General features: G+C 35.4%; 1 protein-coding gene across 1 annotated transcript; it reads right to left on the bottom strand.

The window, feature by feature from the left end:
- Positions 1 to 1,131: 1,131 nt before the first annotated feature.
- On the bottom strand, positions 1,132 to 16,487 carry LOC121421761. The gene is made up of 4 exons (XM_041616561.1): positions 16,299 to 16,487; positions 12,847 to 12,998; positions 4,055 to 4,124; positions 1,132 to 2,971 (listed from the first exon to the last, which is right to left on the bottom strand). The coding sequence occupies exons 2-4, from the start codon at positions 12,980 to 12,982 to the stop codon at positions 1,813 to 1,815; spliced, it is 1,365 nt and encodes a 454-aa protein (XP_041472495.1). The 5' UTR covers positions 12,983 to 12,998; positions 16,299 to 16,487; the 3' UTR covers positions 1,132 to 1,812.
- Positions 16,488 to 22,343: the final 5,856 nt, after the last annotated feature.

The raw sequence follows: 22,343 nt of genomic DNA on the forward strand, positions 1-22,343 counted from the left end.
TTTGAACGAGAAAAATCAGCACTCCGAAGTGTAGTCACTATACACGCTCTTTAAGAGCTGAATTAGTACTTCATTTTTTACAGTGTATAATCCTTGTGTGTGTGTTTTGTATGAGGGGCCGATTGTACCAATATTATAGAGAACAATTATTTGTTATATAATCATTAAATAATTATATAATTTACATTTTATTTGTAAATAATTACTATTATATGAAATAACATTTGTAATTATTTATATATAATTCCAAGTAACACTTTTTTGTAAATAATAGTTTGACATTCCATTATTTATAAATGATTTGTTTTTCATTAATTATAAATAATGAAAAACAAAAAGTCAATATTCATAATGAAAAACAAATAATCATTACTTATAAATACCGGAATGCCGAACTATTACCATTCACAAATAATAAGATACTACTTGGAATTATATATAATTAGAAATGTTATTTTATGTATTAGTAATTACTTACAAATGAAATGTAAATTATATATAAATGATAGTTATTATTTAATAAATAATATAACAAATAATAGTCCTATATAACATTGGTACAATCGGAGTCTCATCGACCTGTCATCATGAATTTGCAAACTGCAGATCATATGGCTGAACAGGGTTTACCAGAAGTATTCTGTGCTGTTCTTCTCAGATGTAAATTTTGCCGACTGGACATTATTACTGAACAGTACTTTACCGACGGTTTTGCCACTTTTTAGGCCCACTCCATAATTTGCAAACTTTATACTTCAACTTTGGATATTCATCCTACCCCATGTTCTTTACCTCGTCTTAAATGCCTCTCGTTATTTTGCAAAACTAGTGTGTAGGACAAATTGTAAAAGATTGTGGCGTAATTTTTCTCTTTCCTTTTTTCTTTCCTTCCTTCTCTCTTTCCTTCTTTCATCCTTTCTTTCTTTCATTCTTTCTTTCTTTCTTTCCCCCTTTTCTCCCCTGTTCATTTTACCAACTGGTACATACAATGGCCGACTGTCATTTTTTTAAGGGGGGGGGGGTACCAAACCCCTTACCCTGCCGTCACACACACTGTCACACGCCCTTTCAAGCCTACACACCTTAACACAAGCACCAACAAATATACAAGAAGTGATTCAGACTATTAATCATAGTCGCCAGTTTTATTAAATCGTCGGTGTTATGATCAGAGTTTTGTTCAAAAAGGAGCTACTTCCACTTTTGATAATTTTCTGTAATTTTTTTTATTTACCACTTTCCCTTGCTGTTTTATTTTGATGATATATGACAGTACACAGCAAAAACTTTGGTGTTAACCGGTGTACATATAGAGGGACATACAAGTTATTTTTCACCGGTGTTAAATTGGTGGTGTCAGTTTTACACCTATAGGTGTTATTACAACACCTTTGGTTGTTAAATTTACACTCTTTGGTGTTTGGTGTTATGTTCAATCTCTAGGGTGTAATTTTAACACCTCAGGGTGTGGTCCTCTATTGGTGTCAGTTTTAACACTAGTTTTTACAGTGTACTATCATCCTAGATTAATTAAGTCATGATTTCAAAAATCTAACATTCACAATTGTTTTTCAAAAAAAATGAAATTAGATCTTTAATAGATTTAGCTTTTTTGGAAACAAAACCTTAGTAAAATGTAATTTTTTGCCAATTTAAACCTGTTTGATATTGAAAATTGAACACGAAACACGTGAATATGGCTAGCAAAATACACTTCACACCTTTTGTGATGCTTATCCATTGGAAATTCGCCCTTTTTGAAGCATTTTTTTCTCAACAGGGATATTGTCCGGATCGTTTACTTCAAGTTATCTACATTAAACCAAATGCTAGTTTTTGATTAATCATAATTTCTTTCGCTTTTTGGTAGATCTGTATATCGTCATAGAGCGCATCCATTATGTATGGATTGTTGCGCAGATTGTCTTTCATTCTTTCAATTTCAGAACTGTCCAGTCCTTTCTTAACTTGCCCGACATTAATAGCACCACGATAGTACTTTGGAAAAGGGAGTTTGTACACTTCTTGGAAAAGTTCTAGTGACGTGTCGAACTCTTCTGTAAGACCTATCACAGCAAACCAGTTTTCCAAATTTGCAAGGCAATGGTCGAGCAGAGCCCGTCGCTCGCTTGGCGTCATGCTGTATTGTAATGCCTTACCCGTAACGATGTTGGGATATTTCTGCTGAATTCCCTTAGCAAATAGCCTAAAGTCTGCGGACCAGTTCTGGAAGTGGTTAGCAGCTGCTTTAAATGGGAAATATCTCTGAAAATGCGTAATCAATGACCTAAATAGGAAACTGCCCCAGTGGAGAGCCCATGCATCAAGCGAAACGTTGACCGAGGATGGAGAACATTGTGTTGCATTGGTCTGCTTACAGAATAGATAAATAGACACCAACCTCGACACCGGCTCTCGGACCATTGTGATATAAGAACATGGCCGATCTTTCAAATATTCGCAGATACCAAGGGTACTCGGTCCCACAAATATGGTCTGCCTTGGTGTTCTACCGACAATTTCATACTGTTTGAAGATGCTTCTCTTACTCTCGCTGTCTATAAGAACCTTTTGGATATTGTACTTTCTACCCAAGTTTGTTATGATGGTCTTTAGCGTTGATCCACCCGATTTAACGTTATGTAAAAAGGCCACATTCCCCAACCTATACTTGTCTCCATCGGCTTCTGGACTTCCGTGAAGAAAGTAGTTTGGTAGCTGGTTGGTTAGTGAGGACGTTGCCAACATACGGGACAGTTTTTCCTCCTCGTTCAATGGGAGAGGGCGTACTTTCTTGGCCGAAATACTTCCGTTCATGGCAAATGCTGTTGTCTCTGGCATGTCTGGAGGGAGTGCAGGAGCAGCATCATCGTCACCTCGGGCAGCAGGAACTGTCCAGGGAATGTTGGGGTTATCCCCCATTCGGGCACGTGGACGATAGGTTTGTGGTGGCTTCCTTTGAGCACCATCACTGGAGTGGAAATAAGTAGAAGATATCCCTAGAAAGTACAATGTAATTCCAAGGGATTCGCAACCCAAATGGAGGATTCCCAGAAAGAAAAAAAATCAGGGAGAATTGAGAAAATTGGTACAGAACCCAAAGGCAGGAGGACCAGGGGGGTGTTTCACAAAGATTTAAGTATGACTTATAGTCGTACTTAAATGCCGGGTTGCGCACGACCAAAATAAATTTGACAAGCAAAAATAACAAAATAACGGGACCATGGACATACGACATAATTATTTGCAATTTTTCTTCCAATGTCAATCTTCGGACGATTTGCTGTCCCGGTCCACAAACCTTCGACAAAAAACTTCTCAGCTGTTCAACGCGATTCGATTTGTCGAGCATGTCTAAAGAAATTGGCGCGTTGTTGAAAGTGTCTAGTCAGTGATTGCGAATATTCGTCGCCATGACAAGATACAAATTTCGCGCCATTTAATCACGTCGATGACAATAAGCCAGTTCACCCTTAGCTTATGATCAACTTTTCTCAAATGACCTTTTTCTAATGTAGATGTTGCGTAAGCTTTACCGGTAGAGTATTCAAATTTAAGAACAAAATGCATTGTATAGACCAGGGGAGCGTTTCATCAATATTTCCATCTGACAAGTTGTCAGATCCGACATCTTTCCATGATTTTGATTGGTCGAGGGGCACTGTTCCTATGGTAACTGTCGGATAAAATGGGACTTGTCGGATAAAACGTCCGACAAGTCCTTTCATGAAATGCCCCCAGGTGACTAGAAATCAGGGATAAAGTTTGGAAATCTGTTTAACTGTCTTGCCTTTGGCACATTTGCCTATTGTTTCGGCTACTATCAAATACCTGTGATTATGAAGGCTCTATTTATTACTCTTCAGCTTGGATGTGATAAAATGAATATTGTGAAAAGAAAACATGAATAATCATCAAATCACAAATGCCTATGTCAGTGAATTTGAAAACCACCTTCATGGCTTATCTCAAATGACTTTTTTCTGCTCGTGCGCAGTTTACAACCGTGGACAGGCTTATTCAAGGCTTCCTTATAAATACAAGGGAGACATACCTGCTTGATGATTTAGAGACTTGGTCTTGTATTGGCATCCTGACTGATCTTTTGAAAAATCCTTCATAATCTATGGAAATAAAAATAGAATTTAGTAAAAATATTCTAGTGGCCGTCACATGAAAATAGAACATTTCACATTCATAGGCCTTAAACGGAGGTCTTCTACAGTAAAGATGTTCCCTTCCTCTGGACATCAACTTGTAGTATCCCATAATTAGTAACCATCTGGAATAAAATTGGAAATGGTTTTTTGACTGATTTGAGTAGGTATGGGTGTCAACATTTACCAAAAAAAAGTTAGGAAGAATACGGGTTGGGGAAAGGGCTTTCAAGGTCAAAGGTCAATGACCTTTTTAAATATACTGTATCATGGTATCTCCCAGATAAAATACTACAAGTTGGTGATCATGGTGTCAAAATGCACAGATTCTTACAAGAAGATCAAATAAAATCAAATCAAGTACCTACAATGCTCATTCACCGATGAAATTCAAGGTCAAAGCCTTTCAAAGGTCAGTGACCTTTTTTACACTATATACCATATACGGTATAGTGGTATCTCTGAAATGAAAAGGCACAGGTTGGTGATCTTGGTGTCAAAATGCAGAGGTTCTTACAGGAAGATCAAATAAAATAAAATTAAGTCCCCAGAATGCACATTAACCAAAAGCATTCAAGGTCAAAGCCTTTCAAAGGTCATCGACCTTTTTAAAAATATATACCATATACGGTATAATGGTATATCTGAGATGAATAGGCACAGGTTGGTGATCTTGGTGTCAAAATGCACAGATTTTTACACGAAGATCAAATCAAGTACCCACAATGCTTATTCACCAATGAAATTCAAGGCCAAAGCCTTTCAAAGGTCAATGACCCTTTTACATTATATACCATATACGGTACAATGGTATCCCTGAGATGAAAAGGCGCAGGTTGGTGATCTTGGTGTCAAAAATTCACAGATTCTTACAAGAAGATCAAATAAAATCAAATAAGGTACTACAATGCTCATTTACCAATGAAATTCAAGGTCAAAGCCTTTCAAAGGTCAATGACCTTTTTACATTATATACGGTATAATGGTATCTCTGAGATGAAAAGTCGCAGGTCGGTGATTTTGTGTCAAAAAGCAATTTTTGCAAGAAGATGAAAAGGCACAAAATAATCATAAAGAATTAACCTTCACCTTTGATATCCAGAGTCAAAGGTCAAAATTTAATAAATATTTATACATCCATGCATGATCCCCCCCCAAAAAAAGATAGTAATTCATAATTATTATATTCACATTTTATTTGTGAATTATAGAAAGAAAGATACCTATTTGTAATGAAAACTTGGATGTTTAATAATTTCACTCTGAAAAAAGTATAAATAATGGCGGCCATGGAAAATATATTTAAGGGTTAGAAGTCAATCAACTATATCAATAATGTCAGGGAATTTAAGTAAATAGGTCGATAACTTGATAACTTCATTGTATATAGTGATTCTGATGGGAAAAAGACTGACCTACATGGAAAATGAACACAAATTTAATAGTTGATTCCTTGACCAATGATGAAGTCAAAATACAAGTTCGAGGTGAAATCGATATCAAATAGCACTTTTAAATATATATTGTAGTAATGCATTGCCAAAAGTGTAAAAAAAAATCATGTATGATATAGTCTAAAATGGTGAAGTTGTCTAAAGTAGGAGCATTTACATATGCATTTTATAAATCTAAATCAAGGTACTAATTTTCTGTAGCAATAGGTCACTAACCTCAATTGCTACAATCAATACTATAAACTATAACTTAATCTGTAAATGGAAAGGATATGCCTAACCCTAATGGCATGCATCAAGAACATTTCATATAGCCAGGGACAATGATGAAGAATTAAAATAAGGCAATCATTAGAGCTGCAGCTTTTGTCATAGTAAATGAAGTTAAGTGTCTCAACTTCAGCAAAGAGTAATTAAATTTTTGAAAACCTGACATTTTCAGGACTTTGATCTGGCCCATTCATTGAAAGCCTAATAACGTTCTGTCAAGGGATATCAGACCAGTGTCTATATTATTGCTGATATGTTGCATAACTTGATCCTCAAGAACTGGACGTGGTGCTGTAGGAGTTTTGTTAGGTCAATGGATGTGTACTTTTAAGCTATTATCTCCTTTTGAATTTCATTATCATACCATATGCCTAATTTGTGCATGATAACACTCAGTTATTCTGGACCAAATAATGATCCTTGTACAAACTGACACCTAGTAGAAAAATAGCATCATGGGTGACGTACGGCAGAGTGCAGGTATGAAGTTTTGTCCTGCAACATTAGCATCTCAAGAGATTCTGGCAGCTCGCAATGAGAGGTAATTAATAATAATACGGGAATTCATCTTTGTTGAAGTTGATATACATGCAGCTCTAATGATGGCCTTCACTTCATCATCATCCCTCTGCTGTTTGGAAATGCTCTCAGATGATGCTAGCTGTGACATGAGAGTTAGACCTATCCTACCCATTTTCAGAAGATTCTTGTACAAATCTTTGCATTTTGGCACCAAGATCACTAACCTGTGGTGTTTTATCTCAGAGATACCATTATTATTATCTAATGTCAAAAAGGACATTGACCTTCGTCTTTGAATTTTAAGGGTGAATGTGCATTGTCGATACTTAATTTCATTTTATTTGATCTTCCTGTAAGAATCTGTGTATTCTGACACCAAGAACACCAACCTGCGCCATTTTATCTTCGAGATACCATTATATAATATGGTATATAATGTATAAAAGGTCATTGACCTTTGGCCTTAAATTTTATGGGTGAATATGTATTCTATGTCCTTGATTTTATTTTATTTGATCTTCTAATCAGAATCTGTGCATTTTGACACCATGATCACCAACCTGTGCATATTCATCTCAGAGATACCATTATACAGTATGATATATATATATATAATATAAATGGTCATTGACCTTTTGATAGCTTTGACCTTGAATTTTATTGGTGAATGTCCATTCTAGGTAATCACATTCATTCTATTTTACCTTGTAAGAATCTGTACATTTTGACACCATGATCACTAGCCTGTACCTTATCATCTCAGAGATACCATATGGTATATAATGTAAAAAAAGGTCATTGACCTTTGAAAGGCTTTGACCTTGAATTTCATCGGTGAATGTGCATGCTAGGTACTTAATTCTATTTTATTTGATATTCTGGTAAAAATTTGTGCATTTTGACACCATTATCACCAACCTGCGCCTTTCCATCTCAGAGATATCATTATACGGTATATATGAAAAGGTCATTGACCTTTGACCTTGAAAAAAACACTTTCCCCAACCGGTATTCCTCCTAACTTTTTTTTGGTAAATGTTGACACCCATACCTACTCAAATCAGTTGAAAAACCATTTCCAATAATTTTATTCCAGATTGGCTATTTTGAGGTCTAATTTAGGGATACTATTGAGGGAGATTCATTAAATATAGTTAAACACACCTGTTCTTCAAATCAGAAAGAGTCGTTTCCATGATATTTCCTTCTTTTTCTTGCGGGGGGGGGGGAGATTTGGAGAAAAAAATGACTTTCCGTGGGGAGCAAATCGATCCTTTAGGGGGTAAGTGCCAGGCGCGCCGGAACACTTTCATTTTTTTTGGGAGGGGGGGCAAAATCCCGAAGGGGGCACAATATTTTTGACAGCGTGAGGTACCGAAGCGATCAAGCGGGAGAGTGTGTGGGACCCCCCCCCCACGGTAAGGACTTTGTGTAAAAAATGGAGTATAAAAGTTGCGTTTCTAAGAGCATTCAAAAATAAATTTCTTGAGAATTAAACATAGAATTCATTACGAAAGACTATACTCATAATTTATGAGAACCTAATGAAATCTACGCGCAAAACGATCGCTTCTGAATGTGGTTTTCGTGTCTGGCTTATATTGACTCAAAATACCAAAAATTACATTTTTCATGCAATATCCTTTCATAAATATTCATTTATGTACATTTACATACACGGACGGCGTGAGAGAGCACAATCATCATAATTTTTTAAGTAATTCCTGTCAGAACAAGGAGTGTAATAGTAATAATACCAACATGCTTATATAGCGCATATCACTGCCAAATGCGTCCCTATGCGCTTAATTCAATATTATTACCCTGGCTTTAGCCTCGCAGCCTTTTACAGCGCGATGGCATTTCAAGGAATGAATTCCTGCCAGGTACCCATTGACCTCACCTGGGTCGAGTGCAGCACAATGTGGACGAATTTTTTGCTGAAGGAAATTACGCCATTGCTGGGATTCGAACCCACGACCCTCTGTTTCAAAGTCCGAAGACTAATCCACTGGGCCACAACGCTCCGTGTATTAAGCAGAAAAAGCGTAACAACAGAAACAAAATAAATTCTAATGAATGTCAAATTCGAAAGTTCATAATGTACATTATGTAAAATTATTTAGAGGAAAACTCTTACATTCCAATAGCGGATGTGGTTGACGGTACACCACGTGGAATTTTCGAAAAAGTGGACAGAGGAAGAAGTGAAATTGATAGGGAAGTGCATGGACAGTTGATAGTCGAGTAAATTTTTGTTTAAAGGGATGGTCCATGCTGAAACTATTTATATCTTAATACATAGAGTAGAATTCACTTAGCAAAATGCCGAAAATTTCATCAAAATCGGATAACAAATAATAAAGTAATTGAAGTTAAAATATATAAAATAAATATTTTGTGAAAACAGTCGTCATGAATATTCATTAGGCGAACTGACGATGTCACATCTCCACTTTCCGTTTTCTTATGTTATTACATAGAATCATGATTTTTTCATTATTTCATACTTGTGTGAATAATATGTCTCCCTTATAATGAAATAAGTTGCAGCAATAAATATCTAATGCACTAAATCAGCGCTTCTCAACCGGTGGGCCGCGAAGCTCTCTAAGGTGGGCCGCAAGAAACTCCAAAGAAACAAAATTGGGGGAAAATTATGGTATATTTAACATGTCTTATTTAATGTCCGAAAATGGTATGTTTGATCGGTCTCCGGCCCTGGGTCAAACTACGCTAAAGGCACGCCTATCATGCTATAGGTAGCATGTTGTGATATACATAGGCTACACATTGTATGATGGTTTTGATGTAACTTTGATGTGAACCTCAGGCCTCATGTATACATATTTTTTATGTAGTTAATTATTATCGCCCATTCAAATGCATTTATTTTTCAAACTGATTGCTTCGAATGTGCTTGAGAGCTTTATGTTCAAATTTCATGAAACATATAAATGGACCTTGTTTTAAAGCGAAAGGGTGAGGGAGGAAACAATTCTACTATAACTAAGGTGACTAAGAACATGTGACTCTGAATACATTAGATTTGGATTTATCATAAATGCACAGTGATGCAAAAGCAATATGTGTCGAATGTGCTGAATTTATTCTCAAATAAGGCACTTAAACCGTCAGAGCTTCAGAGACACCTGAACACAAAACATCCAGGAGAGCCAAAAGAGTGTTTCGGTAGGAAAAAGGCTGGATTTAATTCACAGCAGAACACTTGCGTACAGAAGGGGGGGGGGGGCTCTTGGCCCCAAATATTTCATGACCAAGAAAAAAAATAGAAAAGGAAAGAAAAGGGATAAGGGTGAAATATAATATTATTTTTGGAATATTGTGTCAAAATCTATCACAAACTTGGATTTTTGTATAAAAATGTCGAAATTTTTGCTTGCTCGCCATGCTCGCAACATTTTATCAATTGTACGCGATACGCCATATCAAGCCCCCTCATTTTTTGGCTCAACCACTGCTGCAGAAGATCATAATGTTACGCACTAATATGCTCTTTATAATGGTCGAGACAAGTAGTCATATCCTAAAAAAAAATAGTAGGTGGGCCTCGAAAAAAATCTGAGAGTCAAAGTGGTCCTCGAGTAAAAAAAGGTTGAGAAGCACTGCACTAAATCATTTGTCAATACAATTTCTCTAGTACTTGGAGGAAAAAATTTGGAAATTTCATATAATAAAATGCAAAAGAACAAGTGGAGATGTGATATCATCAGCCCACCTAAAGAATATTCATGACTACTGTTTTTACAAAATATTACTTAACTTTAAATTCAATAACTTTGCTTTTTTTTATCCGATTTTGACGAAATTTTCGGCATTTTGCTCGATGAATTCTACTCTATTTATTGGGCTTATTAATTACTTTCAACCTGGACCATCCCTTTAAATGAGCGTAGTCCTGATAGATGAGTACTCCTTCTTTGCACTCAATTCGCCGACTGATTTTTAAACTTGTCATAGAAATTGTGCATTTGTTACTTTAACAAGTCTTCGTGAAACGGAGCCTAGATTTGAATCATAATTTTGACAAAGGAGCTAAGCTCCTTGACTTAAACAGGATTTCTAACAAGATATATCATTTCTTCTGCCAGTTATAAAGTATTGAATTTTGAAATTCAAAATATTCGGTGTTGGCTCTAATATTGTGTACAATGTCAAGTGGAGACAAATGATTTTAACAGAATTTGGCCTAGCTTGACTAAATGTGTTTTAAGAGTAAAACAGTGAATGCATTCAAATGATGCCACTCTTGTGACCATGTGCATCTTCTGCAAATTGGCAAGATCAAATATGGCTGCCGGAACATGCGGATTAAACATGAAAATCATAAACTTGCCTACACATTGTCTATAAGATTCATGTAATTGTGTTGCAAGAGTGAAAGTCTCTTAAATCTTTTTCTTTTTAATTGATTTTTGACAGAATATTTTTTTCCTTGATATTCGAACACGGGTCGTGTGGTCCAGTGGTTTGAGCATTGGACTCATAATCGCAAGGTTGTGAGTTCGAATCCCAACTCTGCCATTGTCTCCACTTTGATAAAAAGGCCCAAGAGTGATATCTGTCGTCTATTATGTCAGCCACTATGGCTGATTAACCTAGACGTAAAATGTTTCCAAGATAATTGGTTATATACCAGCTTGGCGTTTACCAGCAAAAAATGCTGTCCTGCCGAGTTCCTGCGGGAGTTACCACAAACAGATACAGAAACAGAATGGGCGGCCATTGACCGTTCGATATGAAAAAAGGATATGAAAAAAATTGTCTGTCCCCAAGACTCCCCATTTACAATTTACAAAATACTTAAAGGTCAAGTCCACCTCAGAAAAATGCTGATTTGAAGCACAATGCTGAAAATTTTATCAAAATCGGATAAGAAAGTTATGACATTTCAATGTTTCGCTTATTTTTAACAAAATATTTATATGAACGAGCCAGTTACATCCAAATGAGAGAGTCGATGATGTCACTCACTCACTATTTCTTTTGTTTTTTTTTGTATGAATTATACAATATCTCAATTTTTACGAATTTGATGATTAGGACCTCCTTGCCTGAAGCACAAAATGTTAAAAAAATGGAATCCCACGTGTTCAGGGAGGAAAAAACTCATTTCACATGACAATGACGAGAAAATAAAAATATTCCATATTCCATTTATAAAAATACAAAGAAATAGTGAGTGATGTCATCAGTTCCTCATCTGCATACCGACCGAGATGTGCATATAACTTATTGTGAAATGAAGCGAAATTTTAAAATGTAATTACTTTCTTATTTTACATCCGATTTTGAAATTTTCAGCATTGTGCTTGTTGAATTTTTCTCTTTTTATTCAAATCAAGTTTTTGTTGGGGTGGACTTGTCTTTTAAGGGCCTATGGGGCCATTTTGAACTTTTAATTACAGTTTCTATCACCTACATGGCAGAAGAAATGTTTTAATATATAATGATATATATGTTTTATTGTCCAACTTAAAGTGATTGGTTAACATTGGTTTGACTTTTAAAAGATCTGAGCTAGAAGGTCACACTTGTCACCTGTGTCTGTGATATGTTACAAAAATGAAGCCCAGAAAAAAATTGCGTTCGAAAAAAAAAAATATTTAGTGCTTCAAAAATTGAAGTATAAAGTGACCGGAAACATCATCTTAATTTCATCCCATACACTTATGTGTACTATTTAGGTGTCTATAAGACGCCTATTTACAAAATCGGGGTTTGCCTTGTAGTTTTAGTTTTTCATTCTCAATTCTTAAGCTATTACGTGGAGACTATTCAAGTATTACTGCAGAATACGAGAAACTTAAATGGATGGTCGAGGCTGGAAGTATTCATATTTTAAATTGATGGTCCCAGCTGAAATACATGGATTAGAATTCACTGAGCGAAATTCTGAAAATTTCATCAAAATCGGATAACAAATAGTAAAGTTATTGAAGTTTAGAGTTAAGCAATATTTTGTAAAAAAAAAGTCGTCATGAATATTCATTAGGTGGGCTGATGATGTCATATCCCTACTTTGTTCTTTTGTGTTTAATTATATGAAATTAGGTTTTTTTTCTCCAAGCACTAGAAAATAGGATTGGCAACCGATTTAGTGCATTTGGTATTTATTGCTGAGACTTATTTCATTATAAGGGAGACATATTATTCACACAATTATGAAATAATGGAAAGAATGTGATTTTATGTAATAACATAAGAAAACGGAAAGTGGACATGTAACATCATCAGCCCACCTAATGAATATTCACGACGACTGTTTTCACAAAATATTACTAAACTTTAAACTTCAATAACTTAATTATTTGTGATCCGATTTTGATGAAATTTTCGGCATTTTGTTTAGTGAATTCTATGTTTTTAGCTCGGATCATCCCTCTTAAGTTCTGACAAGAAAATTTAAGAGAGGTTTATACCTGGTCGATGATTAGTAAGAGTGACTGAAAATAGGATGAAGATGAGAGATAATGCTCCAAGGGAAAAGAGGATTAGCCCAGTCCGACGGGTACCGAGCCTCGTCACGGATCCTCTCGGGAAAAATGAGAACTCCATCTCCGTAGTCAACGTCCTGAAAATTCAATGGTCGAGAAATACAGGGGCAAATTGCACAAAAGGGTCTTTGCAAAGGACCGTCTTTCGTGTCGCCCATTTTTTATGATGCGCCATGTGAAACGCATTTTAGATTAATTACCTGCAAACATTTTTTATCAATCTGTTATAGGAAACAAAGTTGTGTATAAAATAATGTGATATATCATGAAATTATATACAAATTAATTTAAATGCTAGCTAACAAATTTTATTTGTTTATCATACATTTCAGAAATATCCTGCATATAGCGCATCATAAAAGATGGGCGACACGAAAGATGGTCCTTGGAAAGACCCTTTCTTTTTTTTTATATTTCAACAGTATTTTATTGATACTGCCAATAAAACATATGATACAGATCAGTAAGGATACATTTGTACTTTTTGTGTTTACACATAGTATTAAATGCAAATAACAAAGTACAGGTTTGTTACGTACAGTTATTGTTTAAAAGATACATGTATACAAGTATAGAAAAAAGAAGTATAGACCTACAAAAAAAAGAGAAAAAAAAATCGCCACTTTTTTTAGCAGTGATTCGAAGTAAATAGTGGCAATATATTGCGAATAGTCACAGGGAGTTCTTGTGCTCCTCCCCCAAATTGCGACCCAGGAAATAAAAAAGAGAAAACAAAGAAGGACAGAAGAGAAAATAAAGAAAAATAAAAAGTTGAAAGAAAAGTCAAGAGATGGAAGGAGTAGGAAAAACTAGAAATATAAAACAAACTGTAATGTATTATACGTGTGAATTGAGTCTTGGAACTCTTGTTGGAATGCTCCCCAGGGAGTGGAGCAGGTGCATACATTGTATGCGGGCATGCAAGGATCCGATGACCGGGGTAATAATATGTCTGTAAAGCGCTTAGAGACGTCGTTCCGATGTATTAAGCGCTATATAAATGCGGAATATTATTATTATTATTATTATTATAATAAACACTCTACTCAAGCTTCGCTCTTGAACTTACAGTGTATTTTATCTGAACATGCTATCCTGTATAAAGATGTTTTAATAAATAAATGAATAAATAAATAAACTCCCTTCACAATGGCGCTAAAATTCCCCCTTTTTCATTTATTGGTAATTGCCACATTTTTCATAACAAAATTTTAGACAAGAAAATACGTTTCTAGAATTTGATATAAAGATAATGAACAAATAATTTTGTATATAAATCATCACATTTATTATGCATAAACAATTTAAGCGCCATTTACTATTCATTAGTAACTGGGGCCCATTTACAGACGCGTGCGTCGCGTAACGTTGGCGAAGTACAAAAGGAAACAAGATGGCGACGTAAACATAGGGCAAGTCTCTTCCTTTTTTCATAATACTTTTTTCATATTTTTGATGAATTCTTGGAAAGACTTCCATATGTCCCCTCCACTAATTTTAAAAAATACTTCCCCAAAACCCCCTTCTGTCTTTTTTTTTCTTCTTACTTCCGGTGGGAACTTGGATTCGAACCTCTCACTGCAGAACGAAGCATCTCCAGTCTGTCGCCTTACTCACTGAGCTAGCAGGAATTGTTGACAGCCATGGGTTTCATAACAATTATCGTGTGTGTGTGTGTGTTTGAGTTTTGTCAGACGTGTATCAATCAGATATGATTATTTACGTCTGGGACCGAACTTTAACGTCACCATCCGAAAGACGTAACCAGGGCTCGAACCCGGGGCTTGAACCTCTGCATCAATTTGTAACTTCCCCACAGCTTGGATTACAGGCGCACGCTACAACGTATGTGTGTGTGTGTATTTGAGTTTTGTCAGACGTGTATCAATCAGATATGATTATTTACGTCTGGGACCGACCTTTAACCTCACGATCCGAAAGACGTGACCAGGGCTCGAACCTCGAACCTCTGCATCAATTTGTAACTTCCCCACAGCTTGGATTACAGGCGCACGCCACAACGCCCAGTTGAACGCGTGTGTGTGTGTGTGTGTATTTGAGTTTTGTCAGACGTGTATCAATCACATATGATTATTTACGTCTGGGACCGACCTTTAACGTCACCATCCGAAAGACGTGACCAGGGCTCGAACCTCGAACCTCTGCATCAATTTGTAACTTCCCCACAGCTTGGATTACAGGCGCACGCCACAACGCCCAATATTACGACTAGTCTACTCTCCAAGAGTATTGGGTATTTATTTTTCTGACTAAATAAACCGATGCCATTGGGAATTACACACACTCGAATTTTTGACGGAATAAAGCCATATTTTGGTATGTATCCGACTTTTCCTTCTTAAATCTCTTAGATATATGTTAGATAATTCTTGATAAACCTTCTCCATATTTTCTTTTCAATTTTAGTGGAGGGGACATATGGAAGTCTTGCCGAATTCTTGTTAAAAATTATAATCGATAGTGTAGAAATGTCGGAAATGAAGTTTTATCCCATACATGATTTAGGGTTTAGGGTGAAAGTTTGAGGTTTTGGGGTCCTTCGTGCATATGAATGGGAATACCTGGCTTCATTTGGAGTAAGCTACGTTAGTAAATGATTTTTACTCTCTAGAATCCACCTGGCTACGGACCACCCCGAAGCCACTCACACATTGTACGAGGTTAGTATATATATATATAGACAGGAATAACCGTCGTTTCTGGGGATTTATTCAACAATTTCTGACATTTTACTGTGATCCCCATTCACTGTAACCCCCATGTATGGTGAGTGGAGCCAACGTAGTTCAGCGGAACAACCAAAATACAGAGACTGAAGCTTTTGGTCATACTACCCCGAAATCTGAAACTTTCGCCCTCAAGATTTCTACTTTCCTTCTAAAAGACCTAGCTCTAAATCATGTAAATGGGATACAACTCCATTTCCGACATTTCTACGCTATCGATTTCATTTTAAGAAATGAAAAAAAATATGAAAAGACGGGTGAGACTTGCCCGATGTTTACGCCGCCATCTTGTTTCCCTATTGCTCTTCCTCAACGTTCATAATATCTTTCTCATTTTTTGATGAACATTGAACGGGCGGTACAAGCAGATAAATGGGAAAGAATTCCTGGCTTCGTGGAGAGTAAGCATACGTTAGTAAGTGATTTATACCCTGCAGAAACCTCCTGGCAACCCACTCAGGGATTCCTAGAAAACAAGGTTATACTTATATCATTGAATGGGTGGTAATGTTATGGTGTATGTTGACCACTTCAAAAACAAATGAGGTTGAATAATGATGACTTGATGTAAAAGAGAATCGAAAGAAAAATGCTCAGCGACAACAAATAAAACATTGAGAGTTAATTTACCTCCAAGACGAATGATGAAACAAGAATGGTCAAGAGTCGATTCCCGTCACCGTGATCACGTTGATTGAGGAGATTAAACGGGCAAGGCATGGAGGCCAATCTACTGCAGGTTCATACGAACTGCCCATCGTTTGGAGTTATACCTCGGTCACATTTGCTCCTCGACGGCCGTACGGCGAGTCGGAAACAGCCGTTTTATTCATTTCTATCCAAACCACCTATATGTGGCTGGTACAAAAAAATGTTAAAACGGCTGTTTTCGACTCGCCGTATACGGCGCCGTAGAGCAAATGTGACCGAGGTATTACTTTATGGGCAATTTTGGCAAATGACCTTTTATTTCTTTAATGAATGAAAGGCAGATTTCAAAGCAAGTTATTATGTAAGCATGCCTTACATAGCTGGATGAGGAAATTGAATAGACCAGGAGACGAGATTAGCACACAAATGAACACTATGAAGGTGTTTCTTGCATTTCTACTTTGAATGCATTGACATCGATGTGTAGCTATAACAATGTACTTGGCCAACAGTGAAGTAACAGTCACTTGTGAACACATGGGGGTGATTCCATACGTGTCGTACGGGACATTTAGAGAACATTTGACAGTTTCTGACAAGAAAATACAAAAAATATTCCAGTAACTATAGGTGATCATCAAGTACTATCAGAGTGTTAGAAAAACCAAGACTTAACATGACTTGAATTCACATACTGTATAATACAGATTTAAAATAGTAATGTGTCGTACGGACGCAGAAAAAGTGGCTTTTTTAGAAACCTCATGTTTGTACTCAAAAGTCTGTGAGTTGGGCAGACAAATTTCATAGAAACTGAACTCAAATTGACACTCAATTACCCAAGAACAAAAACATTTATAAAAGAAACCCAAATAAACATTCATGAATAAATAAAGCAAATTATAATTTTCGAGAACATTGTGTCGTACGGGACATCTCTAAATTGAAGCCAAACTTTCTTACTTTATGTCACTTTGACTTCTTCAATCACATTATTTGGCTGATGATAATGATAATCCTATCAAACTAAGACATTCATTAGGTTAGAAACCGCTATTAGCTGAATATTTCTGTCAATATATCATAAACAAAATAAAGTGTCGTACGGGACAATTGTGTGTCGTACAGGACACTTCTGTGTCGTACGGGACACTTGTGTGTTGTACAGGCACTTGTGTGTTGTACTGGGCAGCCTGAATAAAAAAATGAACTTTTTATCAATCAGAAGGAGCATTGCCCCTGAATTCTTCGTTTTTTATGAAAAATCTTTTAATAAGTAGTCATTCAGGACAATATAATTAAGTAACCTCAATATATACATTTGGGAGCAATATGTTATAATTTTTACATGATGGGAAATGTACAATTGTTCACATCATTTTACGAGCTCGAAAAACTTGAGGTTTTGTGTGAAGTTATATTTTAGGGAATCAATTGATGATTTCCAAACACTATTTAAACAATGAATGAATGAAACTTTGTGTAAATTATGGGGCTAAAATGCTATACTTTTTTATATAAAATGTATATCTACATGATATATGTCACAACTGTCACTTGTAATTCCACAATTTTTTTCTAAAGAAATGCCGTTCTACTTTTTCAAACCCATCTGCATTTCATGAAACCATATGGTTTGTCTTATTTTCCAGATTTTTTTTACAACTTGAAAAAAGTAAGGAGTTTCAATACTGTATATAAAAAATAGTGATTATCAAGGGAAGTCCAAATAGATGATCATGATGATTGATATGTATTTTTTTACATCTTATAATTCCACATTAGCATGCAAGAGGAAGTCATCTTCCAGGCTAGGTTGAAATAATTATAAAAGTTTTCTTTTCATGCTCAATGAAAAGAATTATCCTGCTCTGATCAGTGGAAATCACCAGTTTAGCTGAAGGGATTCACAAAAGAATAAGCCTACATGAAATCAATTAAAATGTTTAGAATCACCTATTTCATGTTCTATGGAGATAAACAAAGTACTATTTCAGTTCACTTTATGTTAAATCAATTAAATGAATTTAAATATGCCTACTATTTATGGTTTCTGAATCCAAATCCTGCCATTAATGCATTATTATATTGTGTGTCCTACCGGACAACTTTTGATAGGACAATAATTGAAAAATGAAGGGCAGTAATTAGATCCTTATGGGATAAATCGATCACCCATGGGTCAAACAAAGAGAAACTGATTTTATGAAATTGCATCATCAAAAATAAAATTGTAGGAATAACTTTTGCATTGTCATATGTCGTAGGGGACATTGCCAAAAATAGGTTCGGAAAAATCAGGGCTGCCCCTATTATGGATTATGAAAATGTTGTAGATATTATTTGGAACCATCAATGATATATCATTCTATTGTCCTGCAATATTTTCAATCTTCTCTTGCATTGCAAATAATTGTTTCAGGCTGTGTTTGTACTTGACTATTCAATTAGGAAAATTATTGAAAATTTAAAGTTTCATTGTTCCCCCCCCCAATCAAAACTATATCTGTCTTCACTGTTGGTTAAAACTCATAATTTTCATAAAATTTAGGTATCATAGTAAAATATTACACTACTTATGACTTATTGAAAGCATGTTGAAATTTATGATATTTTCGAAGTTCTAGTGTGGAATCGCCCATGGTTGGGTTGTTGTTGCTCTTCTTTTTTTAGATCTAACGAAAAACAAAATTCAAAGGAATTTATGGCTTATTGGTCCAGACTCAATAACACGTCACACCTTAACGGACTCTTTCTATTGCACGATGTATCAACAAGGAAGTTCAACCTTGGCAACTTAGTGACGAAACATTCCTTCACTAGTTGAAATCTACTTTCCATACATTGTATTCTGTGTTTGATTTGAATATGTTACGGGGTTTTGGAACGATTTCTTTTATGTCGTACTGAACCTGTATCATGTGTATTGATACAGCTCCAACAACGCTCGGGCAGTGTGACCAGGCCTTAACGACCGTCTTTCGGGCCGCCCATTTTTTATGATGCGCCATATGAAATAAGCAAAATATTTGCTTATTAATCGATGTGATATCTCATGACATTTTAGGAAAATTTGATTAAAAGGCAAGCTAAGGAATATTATTTGTTTATCATAAATTTCAGAAACACTCCAGCCCACTTACAGCGCATCATAAAAGATGAGAGACGCGAAAGACGGTCCCTAGAATGACCCCCTTTCGTTCAATCGGCCCCTGAAGGCCTGAAATTGCCAGACATAGTGACCAAAGTTAATATGCAAATAAGATTCCTGGTATCGAAATTCACTGACGCACACTAAATCCTGCACTTTTACGCTCTTTTTTCATTCATGCTTGATAGTAGACTTGTTAACTGCAAAAAAGGGGTGTACGCTGCATTTTTGAGTACAAATGTCCCACTTGGCACAAATGTTCCTTGAGTCAAAAGAAAAGGATTCATCCAAAGAGATACGCTGTATCTATGCAAAAAAGCAAGTACTTTGCATAAATTTGCATATTAGGTCGATATAGTGAAAACAAGTATTTCAGAATATATATTTAACCAGAACTGCCCAAAATTGGAAATAAAGACTTAGGATAAGAAAGGGAAGAAAATTGACATAAAATGATTGGGATATCCTTGTTTATTATTACTAACTTACATAAATTATGCAAATTATGATTTAAAATAGAGCGTTTTTTCATGAATCCTAAACTGTTTTATAAATAAAAGCAATTAATACACAATGTCAACATTCTACATGAAAGAGAATATATTAGCGAAAACATCGATATGCTTCATGACAGTATTAGTGTCATAATTTGCTTAGAAAGAGGGCAAATAATTATGTCAAAATGTATGACGTGATATTGCACTTAAACGAGACCAAAACAACCTCTATATCACAGTCACACTCACGAATCGGACAATAAAGCGATTAATGGTATGTCATTCGGGATAACACAATCTCAACACAATAGCTTCCATCGGCTTCTCGTATGTCGCTTTTGTTGGTGTATCTGCCACACTGTAATCTATGGTATATACGGGCAAAATGCATTTCGGTATCGGTTAAACACTATTAATTTTGTTTTTTTTTTGTTTATAATTTGTTTCTCTTGGAAAATTTACAGGAGACTTTGCTTTGCAGGTTACTGCTTTAATGAAGCTCTGGCACATGAATCATGACGAATGTACCCCACCTCAATCCATATTTTAACTTTATTTTATACGGGCAAAATGCATTTTGCCCGTATCAGGTGTGGCAGACACACCAACAAAAGCGATACGGGAAGCAGATGGAAGCTACTGTGTTAGGATTGTGTTATCTCGAATGACATACCATTGATCGCTTTAATGTCCGATTCGCGAGTGTGACTGGACATAGAGGTTGTTTTGGTCTAGTTTTAGCGCAATATCACGTCATACATTTTGACATACTTGACCTCTTTCTAAGCAAATTAAGACACTAATACTGTCGTGAAGCATATCGATGTTTTCGCTAATATATTCTCTTTCATGTAGAATGTTGACATTGTGTATTAGTTGCTGTTTTTTTAAACAGTTCAAAATTCATGAAAAATACTCTGTTTTAAATTGTAATTTGCATAATTTATGTAAATTAGGTAATAATAAACAAGGATATCCCAATTATTTCATGACAATTTTCTTCCCTGTCTTACCCCAAGTATTTATTTCCAATTTTAGGGCAGTTCTGGGTAAATATATATTCTGAAATACTTGTTTTTACTACTATCGACATAATATGTAAATTTATGCAAATTACTTGCTTATTCGCATAGATACAGTCTGTCTCTTTGGATGAATCCTTTTCGTTTGACTCAAGGAACATTTGTGCCAAGTGGGACATTTGTACTAAAAAATGCAGCGTTAAAAACCTCTTAACAAGTCTACTACAATGTACAGGCCCCTATTCTCCTTGTAAAATAAAGGTGTAGTTATGCAAATTTTGTATCCATATCAGCATACCAGAACTACCCCCAACATAATTTCCAGATAAACATGTGATTGAATGAGGTAAAAATGAAAGAAATGAGTTCATAAAAGTTTACTGATTTTGCATGCTGACCTTTTTATCAAAATCTTCCTAGGGCTATGGCTTTCGCCTAATAGTATGTGAAGGAAGAAGGAAGAGATCAATACATTTTAATAGAAAGATAGACAGAGTGAAAGAAAGAATCATGGCATGGCTTCTAAAAAGGATGGAGGGGGGGGGGGCGGGGCTCGGATAAGATGGGAGCACCCCCTCGCCCTCCTTGGTTGAGCACTATACGCCTCGAGTTAAACTTACTCTGTGTCTTTTTCTAAATCAGCCTTCTTGAAGGTACCACTCTTCTATTCAGTCAAGTTCTCAAAGTTCTGACTCCTCTCTACCCCTTTCCAAAGAATAATTTTAACATGAACACAATTTATAAAGGTCTTTCTAACATTAAGTAGGTGATACCCGATTATGGCACGCTCATATATGGCACGCACATAGGGAAACAATTAAATATATATTTCACTTGAAAAAAATATGTTTCTTTTCCACTAAACCATTTCACCTTTAAAAATTGTATTCCACTTTTAATATTAAAAAAAAATATATTTCACTTGTCAAAAAAAGTATATTTCACTTTTCAAAAAAATATATTTCACTTTTCAAAAAAAGTATATTTCACTTTTCAAAAGATATATTTCACTTTTCAAAAAAATGTATTTCACTTTTCAAAATAAAATATATTTCACTTTTCAAAAAATATATTTCACTTTTCAAAAAAATATATTTCACTTTTCAAAAAAATATATTTCACTTTTCCAAAAAATTCATTTCACTTTTCAAAAAAATATATTTTTTTCGACGAAGAATCATTTCACTTGTTATACTTTAATTTTGAGAGAAAACAAATCCTTTCACTTTTTATCTACAAATCTATATATCTGTCTCTTTATCTATCTCTATCTACATGTATCTATGTATTAATCAGGGGCCGCGGAACGGTTTTCAAAGTGGGGGGGGGGGACCATGGAAAAAATCACAATCAT

The sequence above is a fragment of the Lytechinus variegatus genome, chromosome 9 (genome assembly GCF_018143015.1).
Source record: "Lytechinus variegatus isolate NC3 chromosome 9, Lvar_3.0, whole genome shotgun sequence".
Lineage (NCBI taxonomy): Eukaryota > Metazoa > Echinodermata > Echinoidea > Temnopleuroida > Toxopneustidae > Lytechinus > Lytechinus variegatus.